This window comes from Hippocampus zosterae, chromosome 17, assembly GCF_025434085.1.
Source record: "Hippocampus zosterae strain Florida chromosome 17, ASM2543408v3, whole genome shotgun sequence".
NCBI classification, from domain to species: Eukaryota; Metazoa; Chordata; class Actinopteri; order Syngnathiformes; family Syngnathidae; genus Hippocampus; species Hippocampus zosterae.
The window spans coordinates 16,032,240-16,057,905 of NC_067467.1; the positions used below are offsets into that span (position 1 = coordinate 16,032,240).

General features: G+C 42.1%; 1 protein-coding gene and 1 long non-coding RNA gene across 2 annotated transcripts; both read left to right on the plus strand.

The window, feature by feature from the left end:
• The first annotated feature begins 116 nt into the window (after nucleotides 1-116).
• bcl2l12 (BCL2 like 12) lies at nucleotides 117-23,972 on the plus strand. Its single transcript, XM_052049748.1, has 8 exons — nucleotides 117-243; nucleotides 2,263-2,428; nucleotides 6,907-7,114; nucleotides 12,491-12,731; nucleotides 13,115-13,222; nucleotides 17,791-17,867; nucleotides 19,956-20,219; nucleotides 21,687-23,972. The coding sequence occupies exons 2-8, from the start codon at nucleotides 2,265-2,267 to the stop codon at nucleotides 21,726-21,728; spliced, it is 1,104 nt and encodes a 367-aa protein (XP_051905708.1). The 5' UTR covers nucleotides 117-243; nucleotides 2,263-2,264; the 3' UTR covers nucleotides 21,729-23,972.
• LOC127590305 (uncharacterized) lies at nucleotides 2,450-4,408 on the plus strand. Its single transcript, XR_007959589.1, has 2 exons — nucleotides 2,450-2,922; nucleotides 3,831-4,408. It is a non-coding gene; the product is annotated as an uncharacterized LOC127590305 (long non-coding RNA).
• Nucleotides 23,973-25,666: the final 1,694 nt, after the last annotated feature.

Below are 25,666 nucleotides of genomic sequence, written 5' to 3' on the forward strand. Positions count from 1 at the left end.
GCCTGCCCACGAAATGTAAGGAGAGCCAAGGAGGACATCCAGTGGCACACCGGGACAACTACATCGACAGAGTAGCATGGAACTCATTGGTACAAGTTGTAGGACTATTGGGTGGGACGCTTCACTCCAGGCCCCGCCCCTCGCGGTTCGGCGTACACTACTATCAAAACTGTAAGCACTGGTAAGTAGCGAGTATTGACCCCTGAAATCTCTACCACGATTCAGGATCACCGACTCACGAAGGTACGAATACTCACACGTCTGACGCATGTTTATTCTGCCCATCACTTCAACAGTTACAGAGACGTTTAGTAAATTCTATGTCGACTTTAAAATGTCACCCGGGTAGCTTGTATGGTAAAATGCGCGCTGTGTACGGTGAGAGGTTGTATTTCCATTCAGACTGAAAGGTAGTTATATCCAGCGTTGGGAAGATTTTTAAAATCGTTTAGTCATTATACAATTTAACGATGGTAAACTTTGATTTCGTTTTACTTGGGGGCGTCACATCGGTTCCCTCCGGGAGCTTTTCTCGCAAGACCGCGCTCGACCGAAACCGGCATTTTAAAATGTTACATTGTCGTTTATTACATTTTATAAAAGTCATTGAGTTATCTCAAGTTGCCAGACGTGGTTATTTGATTTTGATTAAGTTGAATAATATACGGTGTATGTGCGCTACTCATAGAGGGGCATTTTAGAGGAGAGATCAAAAATACCGACAGACAAGACAACGACAGTGGCCCCGAGCATTCAACGTGGTTATTTGATTTTGATTAAGTTGAATAATATACGGTGTATGTGCGCTACTCATAGAGGGGCATTTTACAGGAGAGAGCAAAAATACCGACAGACAAGACAACGACAGTTAAGAGACTCGTTGGTAACACAGATATCAAACAAACGGAGAGAACGAGAATGAAAGGGTGGGGTGATGCATTGTGGGAATCCCCAAGAGTTTCGTTTAAGCCAGTTTTTCTCAAAAATTAAGAAGACATATCACATATTTTACATTTGAAAAATCTCATGGCACACACCACCACATAAAAATGTTTCCCAAAGGAGGACTATATCTCGTGCAGTTAAGATGATCGATTCTGAATGTACTCACTGGCAACTAGGTAAGGGTGTATCCCGCCTACTGCTGGAAGAACAGCTGGGATAGGCTCCCGGACGCCTGTGAGAATAAGCGGGATCGAAAATGTCTGGATGGATGGATGTTCCTTACTTGGTGTGAAATCCGACCCAGTTTAGTTGGATACAAAGTTATTACAGTGGTACCTTGTCTTGCAAGAAAAATTCCTTCAGTGACTAGGCTTGTTACTAAATTCACTCATACTGTAGCCTATGTTAAAGTCATAGTACATTGAAATGTATTCAAACGGCAATTAATCTGTTTCAGTCCCCCAAAGAATACCACAATTCTTTTCATGGCATTTTTAAGAAAAAAAAGACTTGTCGCTTTAAAATTGTAGAATTTCGGGCACTTATTATTATTATTTTTATTACTTATAAATCAAGGTACAGTACCACCGTATGCTGTTTAATGAAAGTTAACAGGTGGATACACAGGCTAATAGTATCCTCTACAACAGGGGTCACCAACTTTTTTGAGAGTGACAGCTACTACATGTGTCCTGATTATGTGAAGGGCTACTAAATTGATACACGTCTGAAATAACATCTGTACAAATTACATTTAATAATATTAGAATGTGTTATTTTTCATACTTAATTATTTTAATTTTCAGGCTTTGATCATCTTAAAGATGTCTCAAAATACAGCCATTGTTTGCATTTTTAAATCATAATTTCGACAAGCAAATCACAATCCTAGGACTGGCGGGCTATTGGTGTGGTCCTCACGGGTTACCAGGTGCCCGCGGGCACTACGTTGGTGACCCCTGCTCTACAATCTATTGGAAGAGGATTTAGCTGTTATTGCCTGCCACTCTACTTTACGGGAATACAAAGATGGACAAAGAGGGAAAGATGGACAAAGAGAGATTATTTGTTATTAATAAAAAATAATTATTCCAATTAAGTGAAACACCTACCTACACACAAACACATTTTTTTCACATTCAGGTTTAATTTTTTTCCATTGCCTTGCAAGTTTTATGCATGTCAGAAATATGCAGTTTTTGTACAAATTCAGAGGTGTACTTTCACCCCAAAATCTCCTGCCTTGTACCTCTCATTCAAGTAACACAGAAGGAATATACATTTTCTAATTCACTTTTCTGTCTTACTTCATATTAGCTATGTCTATGAATCGCTCTTCCTCCGTGACCTCCATCTCTCTGCTTGAGATTAAAGCTGAGAGTCGTCTTGTTCTCCAAGCTTTCCTCCATCGAACACTGTCTGTCCCATTTCTGGAGCGGCCAGGCAGAGTAGGAGGTGCTTACAAGGATGACAACAAGTACAGGTAATTTACTTGTCACTCAAGGTTACAATAGTACGAGGTTTGGTGTTGTTCCTTTGTCATTCGTGACAAAATACTAGGAGAAGATAGTATAACACATTTCTGTGCATATTGTGCCGCCATAAAATTGCCCTTGAAAAGATGATTTTTGTTTGTAGTGTTGTACTATCCGCTCCGCCCTACTTTATGTTTCTTGACCTTCTCTGTTAGTAGCAAGAATTTAGGGCCGCAATCCGGGGCGGGGTAGACTGACTGCTGCATTTGGTTGCTAACTTGCTTCTCTTAGTCTGGTGTCCAAAAAGGTGCGCAAGTACAAATAAAATAGACGTAATATGTCGTCACACTCATTTAACTGGAGGCTTTATTCCATCCTCCAGCTTCATAAGTAATGTATGAGTGGCCCTTCCTTCGACATACAAATGTGAGGTGTCACATATGCAAGGTGGTGGTGGGCCCCAAAAAGCAGGCAGAAGGAAGGAGCAGGGTGTACATCAGTGGTCCCCAAACTTTTTCCTGTGAGGGCCACATAACTTTTCGCTTCTCTGATGGGGGCCGGGGTCAGTTTGTAACAGCAAAAGTGTGACTGCAAGAGTACCTAGAAGTAAAAAATTATTGTTTCCCAGAAACCCACACAAAATCAAATAACTTCTTTTGATACACTCGCGGTATTAAAGACGTCTTTCTTCTCGGGACACACCACCTCCGCGACAGCATTCATGCATTTCTTGACAAACTCTCCTTTCCGCTGCTTGCTATCAGTTGAGCAAACCGAAAGCTTGCCCGAACAGATGGCTGGTTCAGCTGCGCTTGGCGTACAAATGTATTTTGCTGAGCTAACGTTCCTCTTTTTAGCGTTGACAGTTTGTCTGCTCTCATTTGCCCATGCAAAAAATCATACTTGTTGTCGTGACGGGATTTGTAGTGTCTCTGCAGATTGTATTCTTTGAATACTGCCACCGACAGATGAGAAAGACGATCTTTTCTTTGCATTGAAAAAAAAAATGTTTCTTCATTTTGGGTTAAATGTATTGTATTCTGAATTCTGTATTCTGAATAATTTTTTCTCTTACCTCACCTTTTCGCCATGATTTCGTTTTCTTTGAGAGGGACGGGTTTAGGATTTTTTTTCTGGGGTTGCCAGATAACGGCACAGACCGCAGAAGGATGGAACAAATGTCACGTTATATGTGTTTATGAAATTGTTACGAGCTAATAGTTAATCATGAAAATAGTTCATAACTAAGGAATATTTTACTGCAAAAGCCGAATTTTATGATAAAATACAAATATACATAGATGAAAAATAAATCAAAAGACTCACTGGCATTGGGGCCGGACCAAATGTGGAGGCGGGCCGGATCCGGCCCGCGGGCCGTAGTTTGGTGACCACTGGTGTACATGAAAGATTGTATTAAAACTCAGAAAACTAAATCCAAAACAAACTCCAAAGTATCAAACAAAACACATGACTGAAGATAACACTTTACAATGACTGACTGAAACAAACATGACGGCAGCCAACAAACAGCCACAAATAATGACCTGACCATGAGTGGTCGAGCGGGAGTCCTTTTATATTACTAATTACATAATGTCCAACAGGTGTGCAGTTGCAGGGGGAGCCCTACAGTGCCACCTGTTGTTCACAAACAGAATCATGACATGAGGGTACATTTGTCAAAGTATCATCGAGATTAGGGGTCACCAACGTGGTGCCTGTGGGCACCAGGTAGCCCGTGAGGACCACACCAATAGCCCGCCAGTCCTAGGATTGTGATTTGCGAGTAGAAATTATGATTTAAAAATGCAAACACTGGCAGAATTGTGAGACATCTTTAAGATGATCAGAGCCTGAAAATTTACATGAATCATTAAGTATTAAAAATAACACATTTTAATATTATTAAATGTAATTTGTACAGATGTTATTTCAGACGTGTATCAATTTGGTAGCCCTTCACACAATCAGTATACATGAAGTAGTTCTAAATCTCAAAAAGGTCGGTGACCCCTGATCTAGATAGTAATTTTATTAGGTGTTTAAAGTTCTCTGAAGTACGGTAAACCAGAAAGGCCTAGCTTTGTGCATGCACCAAACAAAAATGAAAACAGAAAATGCTTGCCTTGCTCTGTTGCTGGTACTATTGTGTATGGAAGAGTAAGCCTTTAGTCTTGGGAATTTTAATTGTGGAAGGTAGATTACAAAATCACAGATGGGCCTGTCTGCTATTTAGTAAATTAAGATGCCAAAAATTTCAAACAGATGCGGTATCAAATCATATGATATGAAATGATGACACATATCAATATGGCGGTACCCGCAAAGCTGTGTGATTCACGGGAGGAGTGAAAATTATGTTATGTATAAATTTGTAATTACATCATATTATTAGGTGTTGGTTTAGACGTCTCTGATCCACTGGTGAAAGGACACTTTTATCCTCTCCTCTTTCATCTATAACTGGTTCAGACAACAAAGTGTATGCAGAAAAGTGGTGAAGATTGTACGACTGTCTGTGTCCTATGTGTTGTGTTGTGTTATTTTTGTTATTTTGACTTCAAAATGGCGCCACAAGAGTGCCTGCCTTTCCAGCAGCTCCTATATTTTGTTGTTCTACTTCTTCCTTTCATAAGTTTGCTGCTGTGAATTGGGAATGTCTCCATTGCGAGACTAATTTTCTTATCTTATAACATGATGATATACTTATGACTTTGAAGTCAAGATGGCGTCTGAGTAGGGAGCCGTCGGCAAGTGCTCTGATTAGCCCTGCTTTTTTTTTTTGTGTGTGTTTGTTTTGTCACTTTGTGTTTGTTATGTCGTGTGGACCTGATGTGGACTTTTTTCAGCATTTTTTGGCCACGACATTCATCAAGGAGGAGACTCTGTGCTTGGTGGTTGCGCCTTCTCGGCAGCATGGGTATACCAGTTCTGTTTTTGACTGGGAGGAATGTCGGTGCCATTTGACTGTCGTTGCTGGACAGTCCGCGCTTGTGTCTTGGGCCTGGAATGGGCAGCATTTTTCACAGCCCCGCTTTGTTCAGCAGAGAGATCGGTGCTGTTGAACGGTCTGCGGCTGGATGGATTTAAGGCTTGAGGAGCCATCGATGAGAAGAAAGGCGCGTTAGCGCGCAGCGCCGATGCGGATTTGGAACTGGGAGTCGCGGCTTGGAGTTTGAAGCAGATTACGTGGGTCAGGGGAAGTGAACTAATCTCTTTTCGTCAATGGACGCGACAGCTTCGTGTTTGCTTTCAAAACTTAGCTTGTAGCAGACGTGTGCACATTTTCAGCATGGCGTCTCTGATCCACTGGTGAAAGGACACTTTGATCCTCTCGTCTTTCATCTATAACTGCTTCAGACAACAAAGTGTATGCAGAAAAGTGGTGAAGATTGTACGACTGTGTCCTATGTGTTGTGTTGTGTTATTTTTGTTATTTTGACTTCAAAATGGCGCCGCGTGAGTGGCTGCCTTTCCAGCAGCTCCTATATTTTGTTGTTCTACTTCTTCCTTTCATAACTTTGCTGCTGTGAATCTAGAATTTCTCCGTTGCGAGACTAATAAAGGTTTTCTTATCTTATATGATTTTTTTTCTCGAAAAGATTGCAATTTAATCTTTTTTTTTTTTTTTAGGTGTACCACAGGGGTGCCTATTACCGGTAGATCTAGGACTCGTCCCAATTAGATCCGAAAGGTGTAGAGGAGAAAAAACAAAACGTGTCTTTGTACATGTTAGTAATATATTTTTTGTGTTAATGTACACTGCACCCTAATCATCCTATGAGTCTCATTTCCCCCCAAAAATATTTTAAAAATGAACTAAAATAAAGCAGGTAAATCTTTAACCTACGGTGGCACGTGACCTATATCAGCGGAAGTTGTTTGCGCTCAGCAGTCTGCAATTGCAGCTTGTGATCAGAGCTGTAGCGCTATATCTTTGATCGTCATTATTCTCATTCAGAGTTTGCTTTGTGTACAATTCACCAAGGGCATAGGCAAAGTATAGGAATCTAGAGGGCTGAGGGAAGCACTTTAAAATGGTATGTGTGAGCTACGATAGTAGGCTGCAAAAGTGCATTGCTTGCTTCCGTGTTTGGCTTCTCATCATGCACACGCGCTTGTGTGTGTGTGTGTGTGTGTGTGTGTGTGTGTGTGTGTGTGTGTGTGTGTGTGTGTGTGTGTGTGTGTGTGTGTGTGTGTGTGTGTGTGTGTGTGTGTGTGTGTGTGTGTGTGTGTGCGTGCGTGCCTGTGTGTGTGCGCGTGTGTGTGCGTGTGGAGGTTGGTTGAACGAAAAGTCGATCTTCGGTCCAAAAAGTATGGGCACCCATGAGGGAAGTCTGGCCTTCGGTGAGAATGTAGTTAGTTACACAATGCAATGGGCATGGAGCTTTGTACTATGCATCGAAATGATGGGACGCTTTTGTGGACTGTGCCATCATAGCCCTGTTTTTCATTATTGTTCACGCTGTTACTTCGTTCACAGTGCTATCGTCAATCCAGAACCAAAAGTAAAAGACGGATGGGATTCTCAAGCAGAAGATCAATGCGCAGGAGACGAGAAGAAGGGATTTAAGGACTTCCTAAAGCAGCTGCCTCGGCGCAATACTGTGCGCACTTCTGCAAAAGATGGGAAAGGTTCTTTTGAAAAGGACAGCAAGCCCATACCACCAAACATCAAAGAGCTATCAGAGGTAAGCAAATTATCTCAAGACTCCAAACGTCAGTTGATGTGCAAACAAAACGCAGCAATAAAAATCTGCTCTTTGGGTTTCTCCTATATGGGATTGCCACATTGAGTTACAGTATACGTTTGCGGCATTACAGTAGTTCGGAATGGGGTTGACTGATTTTGAAAAAGTCATTTAACATTTCCCCTCCCCCACAATATTTTTAATATAATATATAATAAATATTTCCTTTACGATTATTTTTAAAGGTCCTCTTCCCATGTAGTTTTTAACAAGAACAAGCAATAAATAAATATGCATTACAATAAACAATATCACTTTCATAATACATGTTTTGTCAGAAAATGGATGGATGGATGTTACAGACATATTTTGGTTTGATAGGTTAGGTTTATGCTAAAAGGCAGATGAGCCATGAAATAATATGAAAGACAGCTTATCAGTCTACTTCAGTCAATTATTAATTTACTAAAAAGTAGCATTCTTTTAAGCATTCATGTCAACAACTTTACAAAATTCTACCAAACAAGTTTGGCAGAAACGAAAGACAGGAATTCATAAAATGACAACCAGATTGAAAACAAATCTGTGACTTTGTCACTTCATTTTTTGAGGAAGCAATTGTCTGTGTGTACATGGGTAAATATGTATTAAAATGTACTTTTTAACGTATAATTTATACACACACACTATATAACCATAAAGGTTATGTGTGTGTGTGTGTGTGTGTGTGTGTGTGTGTGTCTGTATGTATGTATATATATATATTAAAAATGCAACTGTCATAATTAACTCAAATGAACAAAAAAATTAATCGTGATTACTCACACATTTTTTATCTGAATTTCCTTTTACATTTTTTGTCCAATTTCTCCCCATTTTAATGCTCTCATCAACATGGAATAATGAATTAATTTTTATGTGCCAAATGCAAATATTTACTGAAATAACAATTTCGATTTTCAATTTTACATGAATATTTTTCACTTGGAGCAGTTATTCACACATAATCTTTCACACAATATTGCTGTCCATCAACAACAGTGAAACAAAATATTTTGTCACACAACAGCTGCTATAACAGCTTTTTTAATGAAATCAAAACAGAGCAATATAACATTATAAAGTGCACATCTAAGGTAAACTAGTGCTCAGCCTATAGTGGATTCAAACCATGGTTGCTGACTTCATTTTTCCCAAGTTTGTTTCTATATGTTTGTTGAAGAATAATGAGACACCGGACACCAGCATTCGTTATGTGCCCTGTATTCAAAACTGCCGGCCGTACAAACAAGAGCACGCACTTCCCCCGTGCTGCTGGGGCAAACCATTCTGAAAGAGGGGAGTTTCACTCCCCCTAACACAGTCGGGCTATGTTGATTGTGTTTGTTCTTCTTGTCTCTCTATGTCTCTCTATGGTTTTGTGTAGACCTCATTTCGGATGACTACACTTGGTTCAATAACAACACTGGAGACGTTTTATTTTCGCTAGGTCGCTACCACTACAGCGCGCTGTCACTGTCAGATGAACACAGAGAAGCTCAGAACACTGTAACCTTCCACACAAAATAGTTCCAAACAAGTAACAATCGCGTCAGTGGCATACATCGTGTACCTGTATGATATATATATAGAGAGAAGAACAGGTAACTTTGGTCTTGTCAGTGGAGCAATCTGGCAACTTTTTAAAAGTAAACTTTCCATTCATAAACTCTTTAAGTTTCCGTTTTTGGTGTCTCGAGCTGCCGTGGCTCGTAAATAAGACATGGGCGAGGACTTATGCAGCGCGCTTGTTGTTTTGTTTCTGGTGTATTTATAGAGCAACGTAACATCCGCTTGTGACATGTGCCGCGTTAATCTCGTGAGAAACATTTTAATCCCGTTAAAATTCATTTAAATTAATGCCAATATATATTAGAGCTGTCAGTTTAGTGCGTTTTTATTGGCATTAATTTAAATCAATTTTAACGGGATTACAAATTTTCTCGCGAGATTAACGTGGCCCACGTCACAAGCGGATGTTACCACATCCACATGGTTTAAATCCACTATAGGCTGAGTACTAGTTTACCTTAGATGTGCACTTTATAATGTTATATTGCTCTGTTTTGATTTTATAAAAAAGCTGTTAAAGCAGCTGTTGTGTGACAATTTTTTTTTCACTGTTGTTGATGGACAGTAATATTGTGTGAGAGATTATGTGTGAACAACTGCTCCATGTGACAAATGTTCATGTAAAATTGAAAATTGAAATTGTTATTTCAGTAAATATTTGCATTTGGCACATAGAAAACTGATTCATGATTCCAAGTTGATGAGAGCATTAAAATGGGGAAAAATAGGACAAAATGTAAAAGGAAAATTCAGAAAAGATAAAAAATGTGTGGGTAATCACGATTAATTTTTTAGTTCATTTGAGTTAATTATGACAGTTGCATTTTTAATTAGATTAATTAGATGGGTGTTTCCCATTTTGACCTTGGGGTTTCCAGTCCATACTCCGCACAGATGTTTCGGTAGACTATGCCAGCCACCTGGTTATCGCGTTCCCAGTAGGCTTTCCCTGCCAGCATCTTACACCCTGCAGTTAGGTATTGGATTGTCGCAGGTGCCTCTTTGCACAACCTACACCTTGGGTCTTGTCTGGTGTAGTATTTCTGGGCCTCAATGGCTCTGGTGCTCAAGGCCTGCTCCTGAGCAGCCAGGATGAGTGCCTCTGTGCTGTCCTTCAGGCCAGCCCTCTCTAGCCACTGATAGGACTTCTTGAGATCAGCCACTTCAGTTATGGTCCGGTGGTACATCCCGTGTAGGGGCTTGTCCTCCCATGATGGTCCCTCTTCCAGCGCCTCATCTTCTGTTCCCCATTGTCTGAGACATTCTCTGAGTAAGTCTCAGACAATGGATGGGACTGGACACGTGGATCAATACATGAGCGAAGCACAGAAGCGCATAGATAGATAGATAGATAGATAGAGCTGTCAAACGATTAACATATTTAATCTAATTAAAAATGCAACTGTCATAATTAACTCAAATGAACTAAAAAATTAATGTGATTACTCACACATTTTTTATCGTTTCTGAATTTCCTTTTATAGTTTTTTCGTCCTATTTTTCCCCATTTTAACGCGCTCATCAACATGGAATCATGAATCAGTTTTCTATGTACAAAATGCAAATATTTACTGAAATAACAATTTCAATTTTACATCACATTTATATGGACACGGAACACTGTAACCTTCCACACAAAATAGTTCCAAACAAGTAACAGTGGCATACATCGATACCTGTATGGTAGAGGTAACTTTGGTATTTTCAGTGGAACAATCTGGCAACTTTTTAAAACCAAACTTTCCATTCATAAACTCTTTAAGTATCCGTTTTCGGTGTCTCGCGCTGCCGTGGCTGGCAAAACAAACGTGAGTGGACTTGTGCAGCTTGTTGTTTTGTTTCTGATTTATTTATAGAGCAACGTAACATCCGCTGTGACGTGTGCAGCGTTAATCTCGCAAGAAAAAATGTAATCCCGTTAAAATTTATTTAAATTAATGCTAATATATACACACACACACACACACGTATAATTATAATTAAATTATATATATATATTAATTATTATATTAAATATCAAGATGGGCGGCCCGGTAGTCCAGTGGTTAGCACGTCGGCTTCACAGTGCAGAGGTACTGGGTTCGATTCCAGCTCCGGCCTCCCTCTGTGGAGTTTGCATGTTCTGCCCGGGCCTGCGTGGGTTTTCTCCGGGTGCTCCGGTTTCCTCCCATGTTCCATAAACATGCGTGGCAGGCTGATTGAACACTCTAAATTGTCCCTAGGTGTGAGTGTGAGTGTGAATGGTTGTTCGTTTCTGTGTGCCCTGCGATTGGCTGGCAACCGATTCAGGGTGTCCCCCGCCTACTGCCCGAAGACAGCTGGGATAGGCTCCAGCACCCCCCGCGACCCTAGTGAGGATCAAGCGGCTCGGAAGATGAATGAATATCAAGATGTACAGTATATTTAAAAAAAAAAGAAAAATTAATTTACTCCAAAATTAAGGTGAGTTTTTTTTGTTGCTGTTGTTTTCGTATTTCAGATTTTGCAGTTTAAAAACTTGAATTTACTACAGCTCAATATCGATTTAATTTGCCCTAATTCGGAACCAAACACACATTTACAATTGATCTAATGATTGGAATAAATTAAAAAAAAATCTAATAATGTACTGTATATCTACAATTCAGTAATATTTTATCACACAATGTGTTTCAAATTATATATTCAGCATTTAAGTTCAATAAACACTTAGGTTTTTGTTTTCATGGGGAGGTGTGGTCAAATCTTATTTTCTTCTCTTGTTAGATGACTGGTACAAATCTCATACCAGATAACTGGTTTTCTTACGTGAATCTAATTAAAGTAAAATTGTCCAGGGTGTGCCACATTATAAAGCATGGTTATTATCCCTGGGGGGGGGGGAAGGAAATGGCAATCCATTCATCTATCCATTTTCTAATCTTCTTATTCTCACGAGCGTCGCGGGCGTGCTAGAGCCTGTCCAAGCTGTCTTCGGGCAGTAGGCGGGGGACACCCTGAACCGGTTGCCATCAAATCGCAGGGCACACAGAGACGAACAAACATCCGCGCTCACAATTACATTTATTGACAATTTGGAATGTTCCATTTGCCTGCTGTGCATGTTTTTGGAATGTGGGAGGAAACCGGAGTACTTGGAGAAAACCCACGAAGGCACGGGGAGAACATGGAAACTCCACATAGCAAGGCCGGAGCCTGAACCAAACCCTGCACCACTGCACTGTGAGGCATACATGCTCGCCAGTAAACCAAGAAAATGGCAATTTACACTGCATAAAAAATCCTTGAAACTTTAACTGCCACGGGGAAAAAAAGTAGTTATGATGCGGCCACCATCATCCCCTTACCCAAACCCTATTAAGAAGCTATGGAAGGCAGTGAGAGATTCCATCCATCCATACATCCATCCAGTATCTGAACTGCTTTATCCTCACAAGGGTCGCAGGCGTGCTGGAGCCTATCCCAGCCATCTTCGGGTAGCAGGGAGGGTCAACCCTGAACTGGTTGCCAGCCAATCGCAGGGCAGACAGAGACAAACAACCATTCACACTCACAATCTAACCTATACAGTACTTAGTCAATTGTCGTGTCAAAGAATATGATTCATTTTTTGTTGTTGTCTGAAATTTATTTTGAAAGAAGTGTTAAATTTCATGTAATTTCCCTAAGGGAATGGGGGGGCTATAATTAAAACTAAATATTGTGATCATTGTGCTCATTCTCATGAAATTTATCCATCAGCATTCTTGCACCCTAAATGTTGACCAAAAAACCTTTTTCGCGCAGGAAGATCTTTTGTCTCCTTCCTCGACATCTGAAGAGGATGACAGTGACAGGAAACAGAGCAAGAAATTGGACAAAAAGAAGATCAAAAAGAGCATTTCCAAAATGTTCAAGCTTAAGAGTAAGGAAAGTTGGGAGAAAGAGAGGGAGAAGAAGAAAGAGAAACCTGTATCTCAACCTCAGAGGCCTTCCACATTGCCATTTGACAAAACCACTGAGCCAGAACCAAGCCTTGTTTCTCCAAGTAAGCTTCTCAATTTCAAACCGGAATTAAACAAACCAGCTTTGGGAACCACAATGATACAAAGAGGTTGGCACCACTGCAATGTGGTACCAAGCTCCTACCTTTTGAGTTGTTGCTATCGATAGTCCGATCTTGTAATGGATTAAAGAAAAGTTTTCACTTTTTTTGGCAGTGTTGTCTTGCCCAAGGTTTCGGTCAAACACATTATAGCTCCAGGTTCAATTGAAAAAGGAACAATTGCGCTTCAGCCATATTTAAATACGGTGAACAGTTGCAGGAGATACATTAGCAACTCCTTCAGTTCCACCAGGGTGTCTGTAAAATGACTTGTCGCAGGCGTGACCCGAGCGTAACCCTTGTGTTGTTGTTTCCCGGGCATGTAGATCATCCTCCTGCGTTCTATCATGAAGTGGCAGAGAAGTTGGAAAAAATTGCCCAGAGGTCTGCCAGTACAAAGAGGCTGAGCCCCACTCCACCGCAGGCTCCCTCAGGTAATACACCAGTACACTCATATACATACAAACCCCACAAGGAAATACCCAACTCATACAATCAAGTGGAAAGTCAAAACCTGTTCCTCGGGCTTGCCCCACATTCTACCTCACCACTATGTAAACTACATTTATGCCCTCATCACTGTATTGCTTCTTCTTACTTGTTAACCATGACTGTGTCAGAGTGACTGTGTCATCTTGTAGACTTCACACCTACTTCCGGGTGTTGCAAAAACTTGACCCTAGATGTCATTTGACCAAGGCAGAGCAATTGATAAAGCAGGCTAAATATTCTGAATGTGTATTTTAATCTTTGGCCGTACTTTGAATGTGTGATGCATCAGTTGAAAAGATGATGTGGGGCAAACTGCAAGGAAGACCAGGACAGCGCGTGCAAATTACAATCCACGTGGACGAAATCTTTGGGACCCCTCTGTTAATGAAATAAAAAAACCACAGCAGTCACGAAATATCTTGGCTTTGACAAAAGTTCTAAATACTAAATAAAAATTGAAGGAAAATTAACGAGACAGTATGGTGGATCACTACCGAGCACATCAGCCTTACAGTGCAGAGGACATGGGTTTGAAAAAAAAAACTACCGTATTTTCACGACTATTCGACGCATCGTACTAATGGCCGCAGTCTCATTAATGCGTGACATTTCTGTATTTTACACATACACAGGACGCATCGTACGAATAGCCGCAGTTTTACAGTGGTAAAACATACGCCAGCTTAAACATACGGCATGGATGCGCGCACTCTAACACGTTAGCTTGAAGCATACGGTAGGTAGCATGCCAAGACATACAGATAAGATAAAAACACGTTTTTAAAAAGGAAACGAAAGCAGAACTGAGTTCGGGTGTATTTTATTTAGCCATCGTACAATGTTCTCACGTTTTTCGATCAATCATCACCCAGAAATCCATCAAAGTCCTCATCCTCTGTATCAGAAGCAGAGGACTGCACATCTCAGTTGTCATTGAATGCATCACATGCTAGTGTGAGTTGCTACGCATTGCCGAGCGGAAAGAAGGAGTAGCAACAGCAAAGTCAACATTTCTCTCGTGTGAAGCTTTCCCACATTTGAAAGTAAAGAACAGAGCGAAACATGGTGGCAGCGCGTATGTGTGTAGAAAGAATTGAACAATTGTGCAAGTACCGTAATCCATCAAAAACGCCGTGTTCCCTCTCGTTGTTGCGTATTGTGGCGTAACTCGCCAAGCGCTGCCTCTCACTCTTTGTAAAGTTGTGTTTGCCACCGATCATCCATTGTTCCCATGCCGTTTGCAACTTTACTTTGAACGCCCGGTTGATGCCAATGTCCAGCGGTTGGAGTTCTTTAGTCAAGCCTCCGGGAATAACGGCAAGCTCAGAGTTCATTTGCTTGACTTTTTTTTTTCACCGCTGCTGTGAGATGGGCACGCATGCCAAAAGCATAACCGGTGGCTTTAAGTTTGAACTGAGCTTCGTAGGCGTGCGTGTCTTTTTGTCGAATTTATTTTCAGGGGTTCTTAGAAACCAAAACCGGAGTTGTTTTGCAACAATGCACATTGCCACACGCTATACAAGTGTTGGTACTGGCTTGAGGCGTCCACTTACACGCCCACCCTTCACCATTGGCGGACTAGCTTGTCTGTCCTCTCTCTCCCTCTCTCTCTCTCTCTCTCCCTCTCCATATATGTATATATACACGCCCACCCTTCCCTGATTGGCCGACTTCTTTCACAGTCACTTCCGCCTTTTCTCTATATAAACAGCGTGTCGGCTGTCAGTCAGATTTTGGAACTCCGCGCATATAAAGGACGCTCCGCACCATAAGGCGTCCTGTCCATTTGGGAGAAAATTTAAGACTTTTAATGGCGCCTTATAGTCGTGAAAATACGGTAATCAGCATAATTTGTATTTTTTACATTTTAGTGTATTGGAAATTGAGTTCATGATGTTGAGCAATTTTTGTATTTAAAATTTCTTGATTTTATGACATTGTATTTGTCAGTGTCATGTAGTTCAATAAGCCAGTCAAAAATGTTTGCACGTAAACAACAAATTCAATTTTGATTTGAATTTCAGACAAACAGATTTCCTTTCAATCTTTTGTTACAGAAAATAAGGCAGGGTGTGAAACATACGGCCCGCGGGCTTATTATTATTATGATTGTTATTTTTTATTCATCAGCCTGACAGCAGTCGGTAGGAACGAGCGTCGGTATCTCTCCTTCTTGCAGCGCGGGTGTAACAGTCTCTGGCTGAAGGAGCTACCAAGTGCTGTCAGGGCGGGCTGGAGGGGGTGGGAGGGACTGGCCATCATAGCTTTTAGCTTAGTTAGCATCCTTCTGTTGCCCACCTCCTCCAGAGTGTCAAGGGAGCAACCCAGGACAGAACTGGCCTTCCTGACCAGTCGCTCGAGTCTCTTTCTGTCCCGGGCTGAGATGCTGCCTGACCAGCAGACAATGCCATAATGGATGGGCGAGGCCACCACCGAGTTATAGAATGTCTTAAGGAGTGACCCCTGAACCCCAAAAGACCTCAGTTTCCTGAGTAGGAAGAGTCGGCTCTGTCCTTTCCTAATCAGGGTGTCCGTGTTTGTAGACCAGTCCAGTTTGTCGTTCAGAAGAACACCAAGGTACTTGTAGGAGGTCACCCTCTCTATGTCCATACCCTGGATGTTCATCGGTGCTGGTGAGGACTTTTTCCTGCAGAAATCCACAACCAACTCCTTAGTTTTCCTAGGGTTGATCTGGAGGAGATTCTGCTGGCACCAGTCAACAAAGTCCTTTGTCAGTGCCCTGTACTCCCGATCGTCCCCTTCTGTAATGAGGCCAACAATCGCAGAGTCATCGGAGAACTTCTGAAGGTGGCAGTTTGGAGTGTCGTGTCTGAAGTCCGAGGTGTAGAGGATGAACAGGAATGGAGCCAGAACAGTCCCCTGCGGCGCTCCAGTGCTGCAGAGAAGCCGGTCCGACTCACAGCTCTGCAATCTCACGTACTGCGGCCGATTTGTGAGGTAGTCTATGATCCATGCTGTGAGATGGTGGTCCACTCCGGCGTTCTGCAGTTTGCCTCACAGCAAATTGGGCTGGATACTATAGATGAGAAAATTTCGGACCTATCTGCAGATTTAGATTGAAACAGAGTCAAGTCATTTTATCAAATATAAAAGATATGTTCATTAAATGTAAAGATTAATTTTAATTGTCCGGCCCACTTGACATCTACCGAGGCGGTATGTGGCCCACAATGTGAAATGAGTTTGACACCCCTGCTATAAGCGGTTCGGATAATGAATAGATGGATAATTAACTAAAAGTATTTAAAGTCGGGCGGCCCGGTAGTCCAGTGGTTAGCACGTTGGTTTCACAGTGCGGAGGTACCGGGTTCGATTCCAGCTCCGGCCTCCCTGTGTGGAGGTTGCATGTTCTCCACATGCGTGGGTTTTCTCCGGGTGCTCCGGTTTCCTCCCACATTCCAAAAACATGCGTGGCAGGCTGATTGAACACTCTAAATTGTCCCTAGGTGTGAGTGTGAGTGCGAATGGTTGTTCGTTTCTGTGTGCCCTGCGATTGGCTGGCAACCGATTCAGGGTGTCCCCCGCCTACTGCCCGAAGACAGCTGGGATAGGCTCCAGCACCCCCCGCGACCCTAGTGAGGATCAAGCGGCTCGGAAGATGAATGAATGAATGAATATTTAAAGTCGCGGTGGAGAGTTGGAGGGCCGCGAACGGTTTTCGTTTTCCTCGGAGAGTCATAACAGAAAATAATTGAGTATCTGATGCATCAGTTTAAATAATCAAGCTATAGTGGTGGTAGGAAGTTTATTTTTAATTCTTTTAGGTGCCATATAAACCTCTTACACCGTAAGAGTTAGAAAATAAGACAAAAATGACGCCATGAGTAGCGCTTATCTACTCACTTGTAAAGATGAATTAAACATATTCTTATCACAAACATAAATCGTTTTCCTCGGAGAGTCATAACAGAAAATAATAGAATAGCACTGCAATAGGGACATGTTGAACCAAGATGTATCCTTTAACACAGGGTTCCCCAAACCTTTTTACCTCCCGGACCGGTTTAATCTCAGACAGTATTTTCAAAGGCCGGCCGGATAAATACAACAAAATAATATGACCGGCATGAAAACTGTGGTATTTTCAAAAAATAAAAATTTGGCCTGGGGGTTGAGGACCTCTGCTTTAACTAGCAACACAGTGTCTTCAAACGTATAATCAGTCAGTCGGTCTATTAGAAGGCTGACAAATAGTCACTGTGCTGTTTGGTTACATATTGTGTGCTACACTTAACACGGACCGGAGGAAGCAAAGGACAGCGCCGTCTCAGGAGATTCTAAAGAAAACAATGAGAAAGATTATGAAGAGGTCTATAACTCCCTCAGAAAAGCTGCATTGTTGAGTGCTAAATCTGAATGTGGCCCTTTTACTATGTACTGTACTTGTGTTGATTGTGTGGTACATTAGCAGTGTATATAATTTTGGATAATTTTGGATTGGCTCTGTACATGGCTGCCTGATGACAAAAGAATTCCCTTTTTCCTAAAGTTACGGATGACAAAGAGCAAGTGGTGAAGCAGCTTGTTCAAGTGCTGTCTGCCGAGGCAGATTCTATCAACAATAAGGTACCGTATTTTCACGACCATTCGACGCACCATACGGTTGGGCGCAGTCTCATTAATGGGTGCCATTTCTGTATTTTACACATAACAAACCACACTGTATTATTGGGCGCAGTTTTACAGTGGTAAAACCTACGCCAGCTTAAACATACGGCATGCATGCGCGCACGCTAACACGTTAGCTTGAAGCATACGGTAGCATGCCAAGACATACGGATACACGCTAAAACACGTTTTTAAAAAGGCAACGAAAGCAGAACTGAGTTCGGGTGTATTTTATTTAGCCATCGTACAATGTTCTCACGTTTTTCGATCAATCATCACACAGAAATCCAAATCAAAGTCCTCATCCTATGTATCAGAAGCAGAGGACTGCACATCCCAGTTCTCATTGAACGCATCACATGGTAAAGTGTGAGTTGCTACGCATTGCCGAGCGGAAAGAAGGAGCAGCAACAGCAATGTCAACATTTCTCTCGTGTGAAGCTTTCCCACATTTGAAAGTAAAGAACAGAGCGAAACATGGTGGCAGCGCGTATGTGTGTAGAAAGAATTGAACAATTGTGCAAGTACCGTATTTTCACGACTATTCGACGCATCGTATAATGGCCGCAGTCTCATTAATGGGTGACATTTCTGTATTTTACACATACACAGGACGCATCGTACTAATGGCCGCAGTTTTACAGTGGTAAAACATACGCCAGCTTAACGCCACTCTAACACGTTAGCTTGAAGCATACGGTAGCATGCCTAGACATACAGATAAGATAAAAACACGTTTTTAAAAAGGCAACGAAAGCAGAACTGAGTTCGGGTGTATTTTATTTAGCCATCGTACAATGTTCTCACGTTTATCGATCAATCATCACCCAGAAATCCATCAAAGTCCTCATCCTCTGTATCAGAAGCAGAGGACTGCACATCTCAGTTGTCATTGAATGCATCACATGCTAGTGTGAGTTGCTACGCATTGCCGAGCGGAAAGAAGGAGTAGCAACAGCAAAGTCAACATTTCTCTCGTGTGAAGCTTTCCCACATTTGAAAGTAAAGAACAGAGCGAAACATGGTGGCAGCGCGTGTGTGTGTAGAAAGAATTGAACAATTGTGCAAGTACCGTAATCCATCAAAAACGCCGCGTTCCCTCTCGTTGTTGCGTATTGTGGCGTAACTCGCCAAGCGCTGCCTCTCACTCTTTGTAAAGTTGTGTTTGCCACCGATCATCCATTGTTCCCATGCCGTTTGCAACTTTACTTTGAACGCCCGGTTGATGCCAATGTCCAGCGGTTGGAGTTCTTTAGTCAACCCTCCGGGAATAACGGCAAGCTCAGAGTTCATTTGCTTGACTTGTTTTTTTTACCACTGCTGTGAGATGGGCACGCATGCAAAAAGTTTAAACTGAGCTTCGTAGGCGTGTCTCTTTGTCGAATTTATTTTCGGGTTTACTTAGAAACCAAAACCGAAGTTGTTTTGCAACAATGCACATTGCCACACTCTATACAGGTGTTGGTACCTGCTTGAGGCGTCCCTTTAGTGTCCGCTTACACGCTCACCCTTCACCCATTGGCGGACTGCTCCCCAGCATGCCTGTCCTCTTTCACGTCTGCCTTCTCTCTCTCTCTCTCTCTCTCTCTCTCTCTCTCCCTCTCCATATATGTATATATACACGCCCACCCTTCCCTGATTGGCCGACTTCTTTCCCGCATGCCTGGCCACAGTCACTTCCGCCTTTTCTCTATATAAACAGCGTGTCGGCTGTCAGTATTCGGAACTCAGCGCATACAAAAGACGCTGCGCATCATAAGGCGTCCTGTCCATTTTGGAGAAAATTTAAGACTTTTAATGGCGCCTTATAGTCGTGAAAATACGGTATGTAAAAATTGTAACGTAATAATGTAATGATCATTTTAGGACCAATAAAGCTTCATTTTTGTATTTCTACGCCACATAATTCACCATTCATTTGCCATCAGGGCATGAGTTTCTCATGTGATTGGGGCATCCATCTCTTCTCATCATTCTGACCTGTTCAAATGTGATCTGCAAGGATTTTCTTCGGGATCAATGAATTGTTTCTCTGGTCTTGCACAGATCGAAATGGACCCATTTCTGCGCTCCAGTTTGTCTCGCCTATCATACACGTCTTATGTCAGGCTTCTTGACACTGTCAGCAGCACTCAGTTATCGCAAGTTCCACTCCTCCTGCCGACTGCGAGCCCAACGTTACGCCGCATGGCCGTCACCATGGAGGTGTCGAGGCGGATAGTGACGGCTACTGGTGTGCATCGCATGCAAGGGTACGCAGAGTGCTACATGGAGACGTTTGCCCACTGGTTAAAGAGCCAAGGGGGATGGGTGAGTGATTGTTCTCTGTCTCCTGATATATTCCATTTAAAAGCCAGTACAGTAAATCCCAGAGGGATGGGGGCCGAGCCTTCCTGCAAATTGCAAGGGGAAAAAACGTAATTCCAAAAAAACAAAAAAAAAACAAAACCTTGAACTTTCTTGAATCTAACCCAGAAAACGTGTACACCGGTCGGGCGATCGCTCACTAAGATGATGTTTGGCTTGGCCATTTTCGAAGGATTGTCTAAAGCCAACAAAAGCAAATGTCCTTGGATCAGTTCTTGATAAAACGTCAGGCAAAAACTTCTGAGAGAAAACATGAACTAAAGAGGGCAATAACCAATGAGGACGCAATTAAAAGTTAAATGATGTATTCTTTATTCTTTGTTTTTTACAATATGCACAACTCTCATTTATTGTGCAATAATCTAATTGGAACACGTATTTGTTACAGATTTTGATACATTTTTATTTTAAACATTTCTGTCTGAATTTTTGTGGTGGCTCGTCACGGATTAGGGCATTAACATGGAAAACTCGTCTCTACTTACAACATTTTCTTGTTAAGAAAATCTCCTTCCAGAACCAATTAATTTCGTAATTGGTAGAGGTACCACTGTATCTTTAAACTGTTAATTTATTTCTATCTGCAATCCGTGTGACCTCCTTTGAATCGTTTCGATATATACACTATCAAATCAGCTGTTATCCCTTTCCGCATTCTTTCAAAATAAGACTTGAGTGTCACAGGAAGCCAGCATAAAAGGTCCGATATTGCAGACACTTTGGCAAATAAACCCATAGTTCTTTCCGGTACCTGTTGACACTTTTTAAACTTTTGAACTGTGTGAACACAAAAATCAAGCAATGCCTGATTTTCAGTTGTCAATTTGCGGTCCATTTAAAAAATGTATCATTGCTTATTTTGGTTTCAAGTTATTTCAAGGAACATTTCGTTCTACAATTTTGTCAATGGGTGTAGCGGACGCGTACACAATGTGCCATCCTCATTGATTTTTATATAATCATGTAGCACATGGGTGGCCAACCCGCGGCTCGGGAGCTGCTTTGGCTGGTTCAATGCGGCTTTCACACGACAAGTGTCGAAAACACCATGGCAGTGGTGATGCCATTCAAACGAAGGCGGTAAATACACAGAACATACTACATCAATCACGTTACTTGACTGACATTGTGTGTGTGTGTGTGTGTGTGTGTGTGTGTGTGTGTGTGTGTGTGTGTGTGTGTGTGTGTGTGTGTGCGTGTGTGTGTGTGTGTGTGCGTGTGTGTGTGTGTGTGTGTGTGAGTGTGTGTGTGTGTGTGTGCGCGCGCGAGAAAGGGTATGATGTGGCTCTTTGCAGTAACACAGTAAAAAAAATTGGCTCTTCGTCTCTCACTAGTTGGCCACCCCTGGTGTAGCATAATGCCTGTGGTTTGAGCGTTACTAACATTTTATATTTTTTGTTTCATCCTCAGGAGAGTGTGGTAGATATGAAGGATCCTGTGGAATACGACTGAAGAGAAGTGTTTCCCTTTTTTTTTTATTTTACTGAAGATGACTGTGCCATGGAGTGTCTTGAAGAAGTCTCATTACATCATTTTATCCATCTAAGTTATTGCTTTTTACTGTCAACATTTACTCCACAACTTGGTTTTATTGTTGAATGAGACTGAAAATGTTTGAGGAATTATGGAATTACATAAGTCGCTGATGGTGTGTTGGCACACTCACCTGACTTATGTGCGGGCAGCGTAGGATTGGTTTCCGCTCAATGACGGAGTGTATGGTTGTTCGTCCCAACATGTGCCCTGTGGCTGACTGCCGACCAGTTCAGGGGTTATTCCGCCTTTCCTCCAAAGTCAGCTGGGATAGGCTCCAGCAATTCCCGTGACGCTCTTCAGGATAATCGGTGTTGAAAATGGATGGATGGTATTACATATGTTCCTGCTGACAACCGACAGTGAATGACTGTTTAAATTCAAAGGCCGTTCTGGAACCTGGAAAGGAAAAGTGCCAATAAGTTACAGGATCTAATGCGGTGGTCGGCAACACGCGGGTCTTTAGCGACATTTAATGGCTCCCTGGGCCTTTATAAAAAATGTTTGAAAATTGAAAAAGATTTTGATTGTTGGCTAATATAGCTCAAATAGATATACAGTAGACACATGTTGCGGCTCAGAAAACGGAGAGCTGTGGTGTTGGTTTTTTTTAAAAACGTACACTTTATTTATGCTTTTAACAGTTTCGACAAACACAGTCACGTCTGCGTTTGACTCCGTGCCTTCTCTCTTCTCGTTCAACTCGAGAGGCGTTCAAAGACAGCCACTGAAAAACGGGAATTCATGATGACTTCACTGACACTAAGAAAAGTGAAAAAAATGCGCCAAAATGAAAAATCAAGAGAGGAAATCACAAAATAAATTGTATGGGGGTGTTTGTGAACACACAACAAAGGAATGAATAACATTAACAATTCTGAGACAGTCCAGTCTCCTACATACATACAGCATGTGTTAAGATAAAGAAAACCTTTATTAGTCTCGCAATGGAGAAATTCCAGATTCACAGCAGCAAAGTTATGAAAGGAAGAAGTAGAACAACAAAAAATAGGAGCTGCTGGAAAGGCAGCCACTCTCGCGGCGCCATTTTGAAGTCAAAATAACAAAAATAACACAAGACAACACATAGGACAGAGACAGTCGTGCAATCTTCACCACATTTCTGCATACACTTTGTTGTCTGAAGCAGTTATAGATTAAAGAGGAGAGGATCAAAGTGTCCTTTCACCAGTGGATCAGAGACATCATGCTGAAAATGTGCACACGTCTGCTACAAGCAAAGTTTTGAAAGCAAACACGAAGCTGTAGCGTCCATTGACGAAAAGAGATTAGTTCACTTCTCCTGTCCCACATAATCCGCTTCAAACTCCAAGCCGCGACTCCCAGCTCCAAATCCGCATTGGCACTCCGCGCCAACGCTCCTTTCTTCTCATCGTCGGCTCCTCAAGACCTCCATCCATCCAGCCGCAGACCGTTCAACAGCACCGATCTCTCCGCTGAACAAAGCGGGGCTGTGAAAAATGCTGCCCATTACAGGCGCAAGACACAAGCGCCCCGTGACTTGTGTTTCCTTCAGCTACGTTTTATAGAAGGCTTTTCTTTTTGTCCTATATTGCTCTTTCAACATTTTGGGTTGCCGACCCAGGATCTAATGAAACTACATTTTTTGGGCGGGCATCAAGTGTTGAGTGAGTTTTCTTTTGATGATGCGCACAAACTATTTGCAACTGCTTTATTTAACCGTAACACCTTCATGAAGAGCAAAATGCTGAATACTACCTCCATCGAGTGTGTGACTATTTAAAGATGCGAGCTAAGCAAAAGTTTACGGTTGACTCTGTTCCCATCTGTACAAACACTCAGGCAATTAATGTTTTTTTTTTTTATGTAGCTTCAATGGATGTTTTCAGAACATCAAACCCTTGTATGTATTGAATCATGCATCGCTGTGCACCAAAGTTTTTCTATTGTATAGGATTAGTTTTGAAAATGTTAATATGTGAAATAAGTTAATCAATGTCTATCTTTGGCTCCTCTGGGATCAGAGGATTTTATTGTTACGTTGTTACTTTGAATATTTGTGGGTAGAATTTTCCACATACAACAAATTCTGTTGTCCACTACAAATGGGAAGTTCTCTGAAATGAATACTGGATGTGGTTACTGTGTTTATATTTGCAATATTGCAAAAGGGGGGGGGGGGGGGGTTCAATCAATATAAAACATACATATATTTATTTATAGTCTGAAGAAATAACTACATCTAAGAATGTAAAAGGGAAAACAATGGATTGACCGACAAGCATCAGCGCTGGTTGAGTGTACAGTCAGTGCAAGTCTATCAATAAAGAAGAATTGACAGATGAGGGCCAAAATATTTGATGGCTCGAGGAGCTTTATTATGAACTTGCAATTTTTGAACTGTAGAAACTAAGAGCGGATAGAGGGTAGGGAATAGAATTCCACTTGATTGCATGTAAACAAGAACTATGTCTGTAAAAAACAAAAAAAAATTGATGAAAATTAAACTGTCGACTGGAAGGATTCGTGTGGAATGTATTTTGTTGCATTTCAGCTCGGATCTGCAATATTCTCCTCGAGTTAATATAGTGCAGCGAAATATGAGTCATACACAAAACAAAAGAGGGAGAGTGTTCTGGAGAATGAAAGTAAAGGTGGGAGTGGGTACAAAAGCCAATGGGAGACAGTTGACAGGAGGTTAAAGGCAATGTTTAATAAGAGTCTGATGATCCAACATTTATATGTACAGTGATCCCTTGCGACTTCACGATTCATTGGTGCGGGTTGAGTGCATCACGGATTTTTCAAAAATATTCATTAAAAGACAATTGCGAAAATGCCGCAAAAGGTCTGCGAGAGGCAGTGAAGGTTAGCAAAACAACGAGTCACATAGAGCAACATATACAGTACTACATGTATATTTCATGTTTATGTTTACTGTATTTTATTTATCGACTAATCTAACCTAACTTATATACAAACACACACACACACAAAAATCCTTATCTCACCCCTCGGGTTGTGTCCGTCCCTCATTCAGCTCGGGTCCTCTACCAGAGGCCAGGAAGCTTGAGGGTTCTGGGCAGTATCCTTGCTGTTCCCAGCACTGCACATTTCTGGACTGAGATGTCCGATGTTGTTCCCGGGATCTGTTGCAACCACTCATCTAGTTTGGGGGTCACTGCCCCGAGTGCTCCGACCGCCACAGGCACGACTGTCACCTTTACCTTCCAGGCTCTCTCCAGCTCCTCTCTGAGCCCTTGGTATTTCTCGAGTTTCTCATGTTCCTTCTTCCTGATGTTTCCATCACTTGGGACCGCTACATCCACTACAACGGCTTTCCTCTGCCCTTTATCTATGATCACGATATCTGGTTGGTTCGCCATTACCATCTTGTCAGTCTGGATCTGGAACTCCCACAGGATCTTCGCTCTGTCATTCTCCACCACCTTCGGAGGCGTTTCCCATTTTGACCTTGGGGTTTCCAGTCCATACTCCGCACAGATGTTTCGGTAGACTATGCCAGCCACCTGGTTATGGTGTTCCATGTAGGCTTTCCCTGCCAGCATCTTACACCCTGCAGTTATGTGTTGGATCGTCGTAGGTGCCTCTTTGCACAACCTACACCTTGGGTCTTGTCTGGTGTGGTATAGCTGGGCCTCGATGGCTCTGGTGCTCAAGGCCTGCTCCTGAGCAGCCAGGATGAGTGGCTCTGTGCTGTCCTTCAGGCCAGCCCTCTCTAGCCACTGATAGGACTTCTTGAGATCAGCCACTTCAGTTATGGTCCGGTGGTACATCCCGTGTAGGGGCTTGTCCTCCCATGATGGTCCCTCTTCCAGCGCCTCATCTTCTGTTCCCCATTGTCTGAGACATTC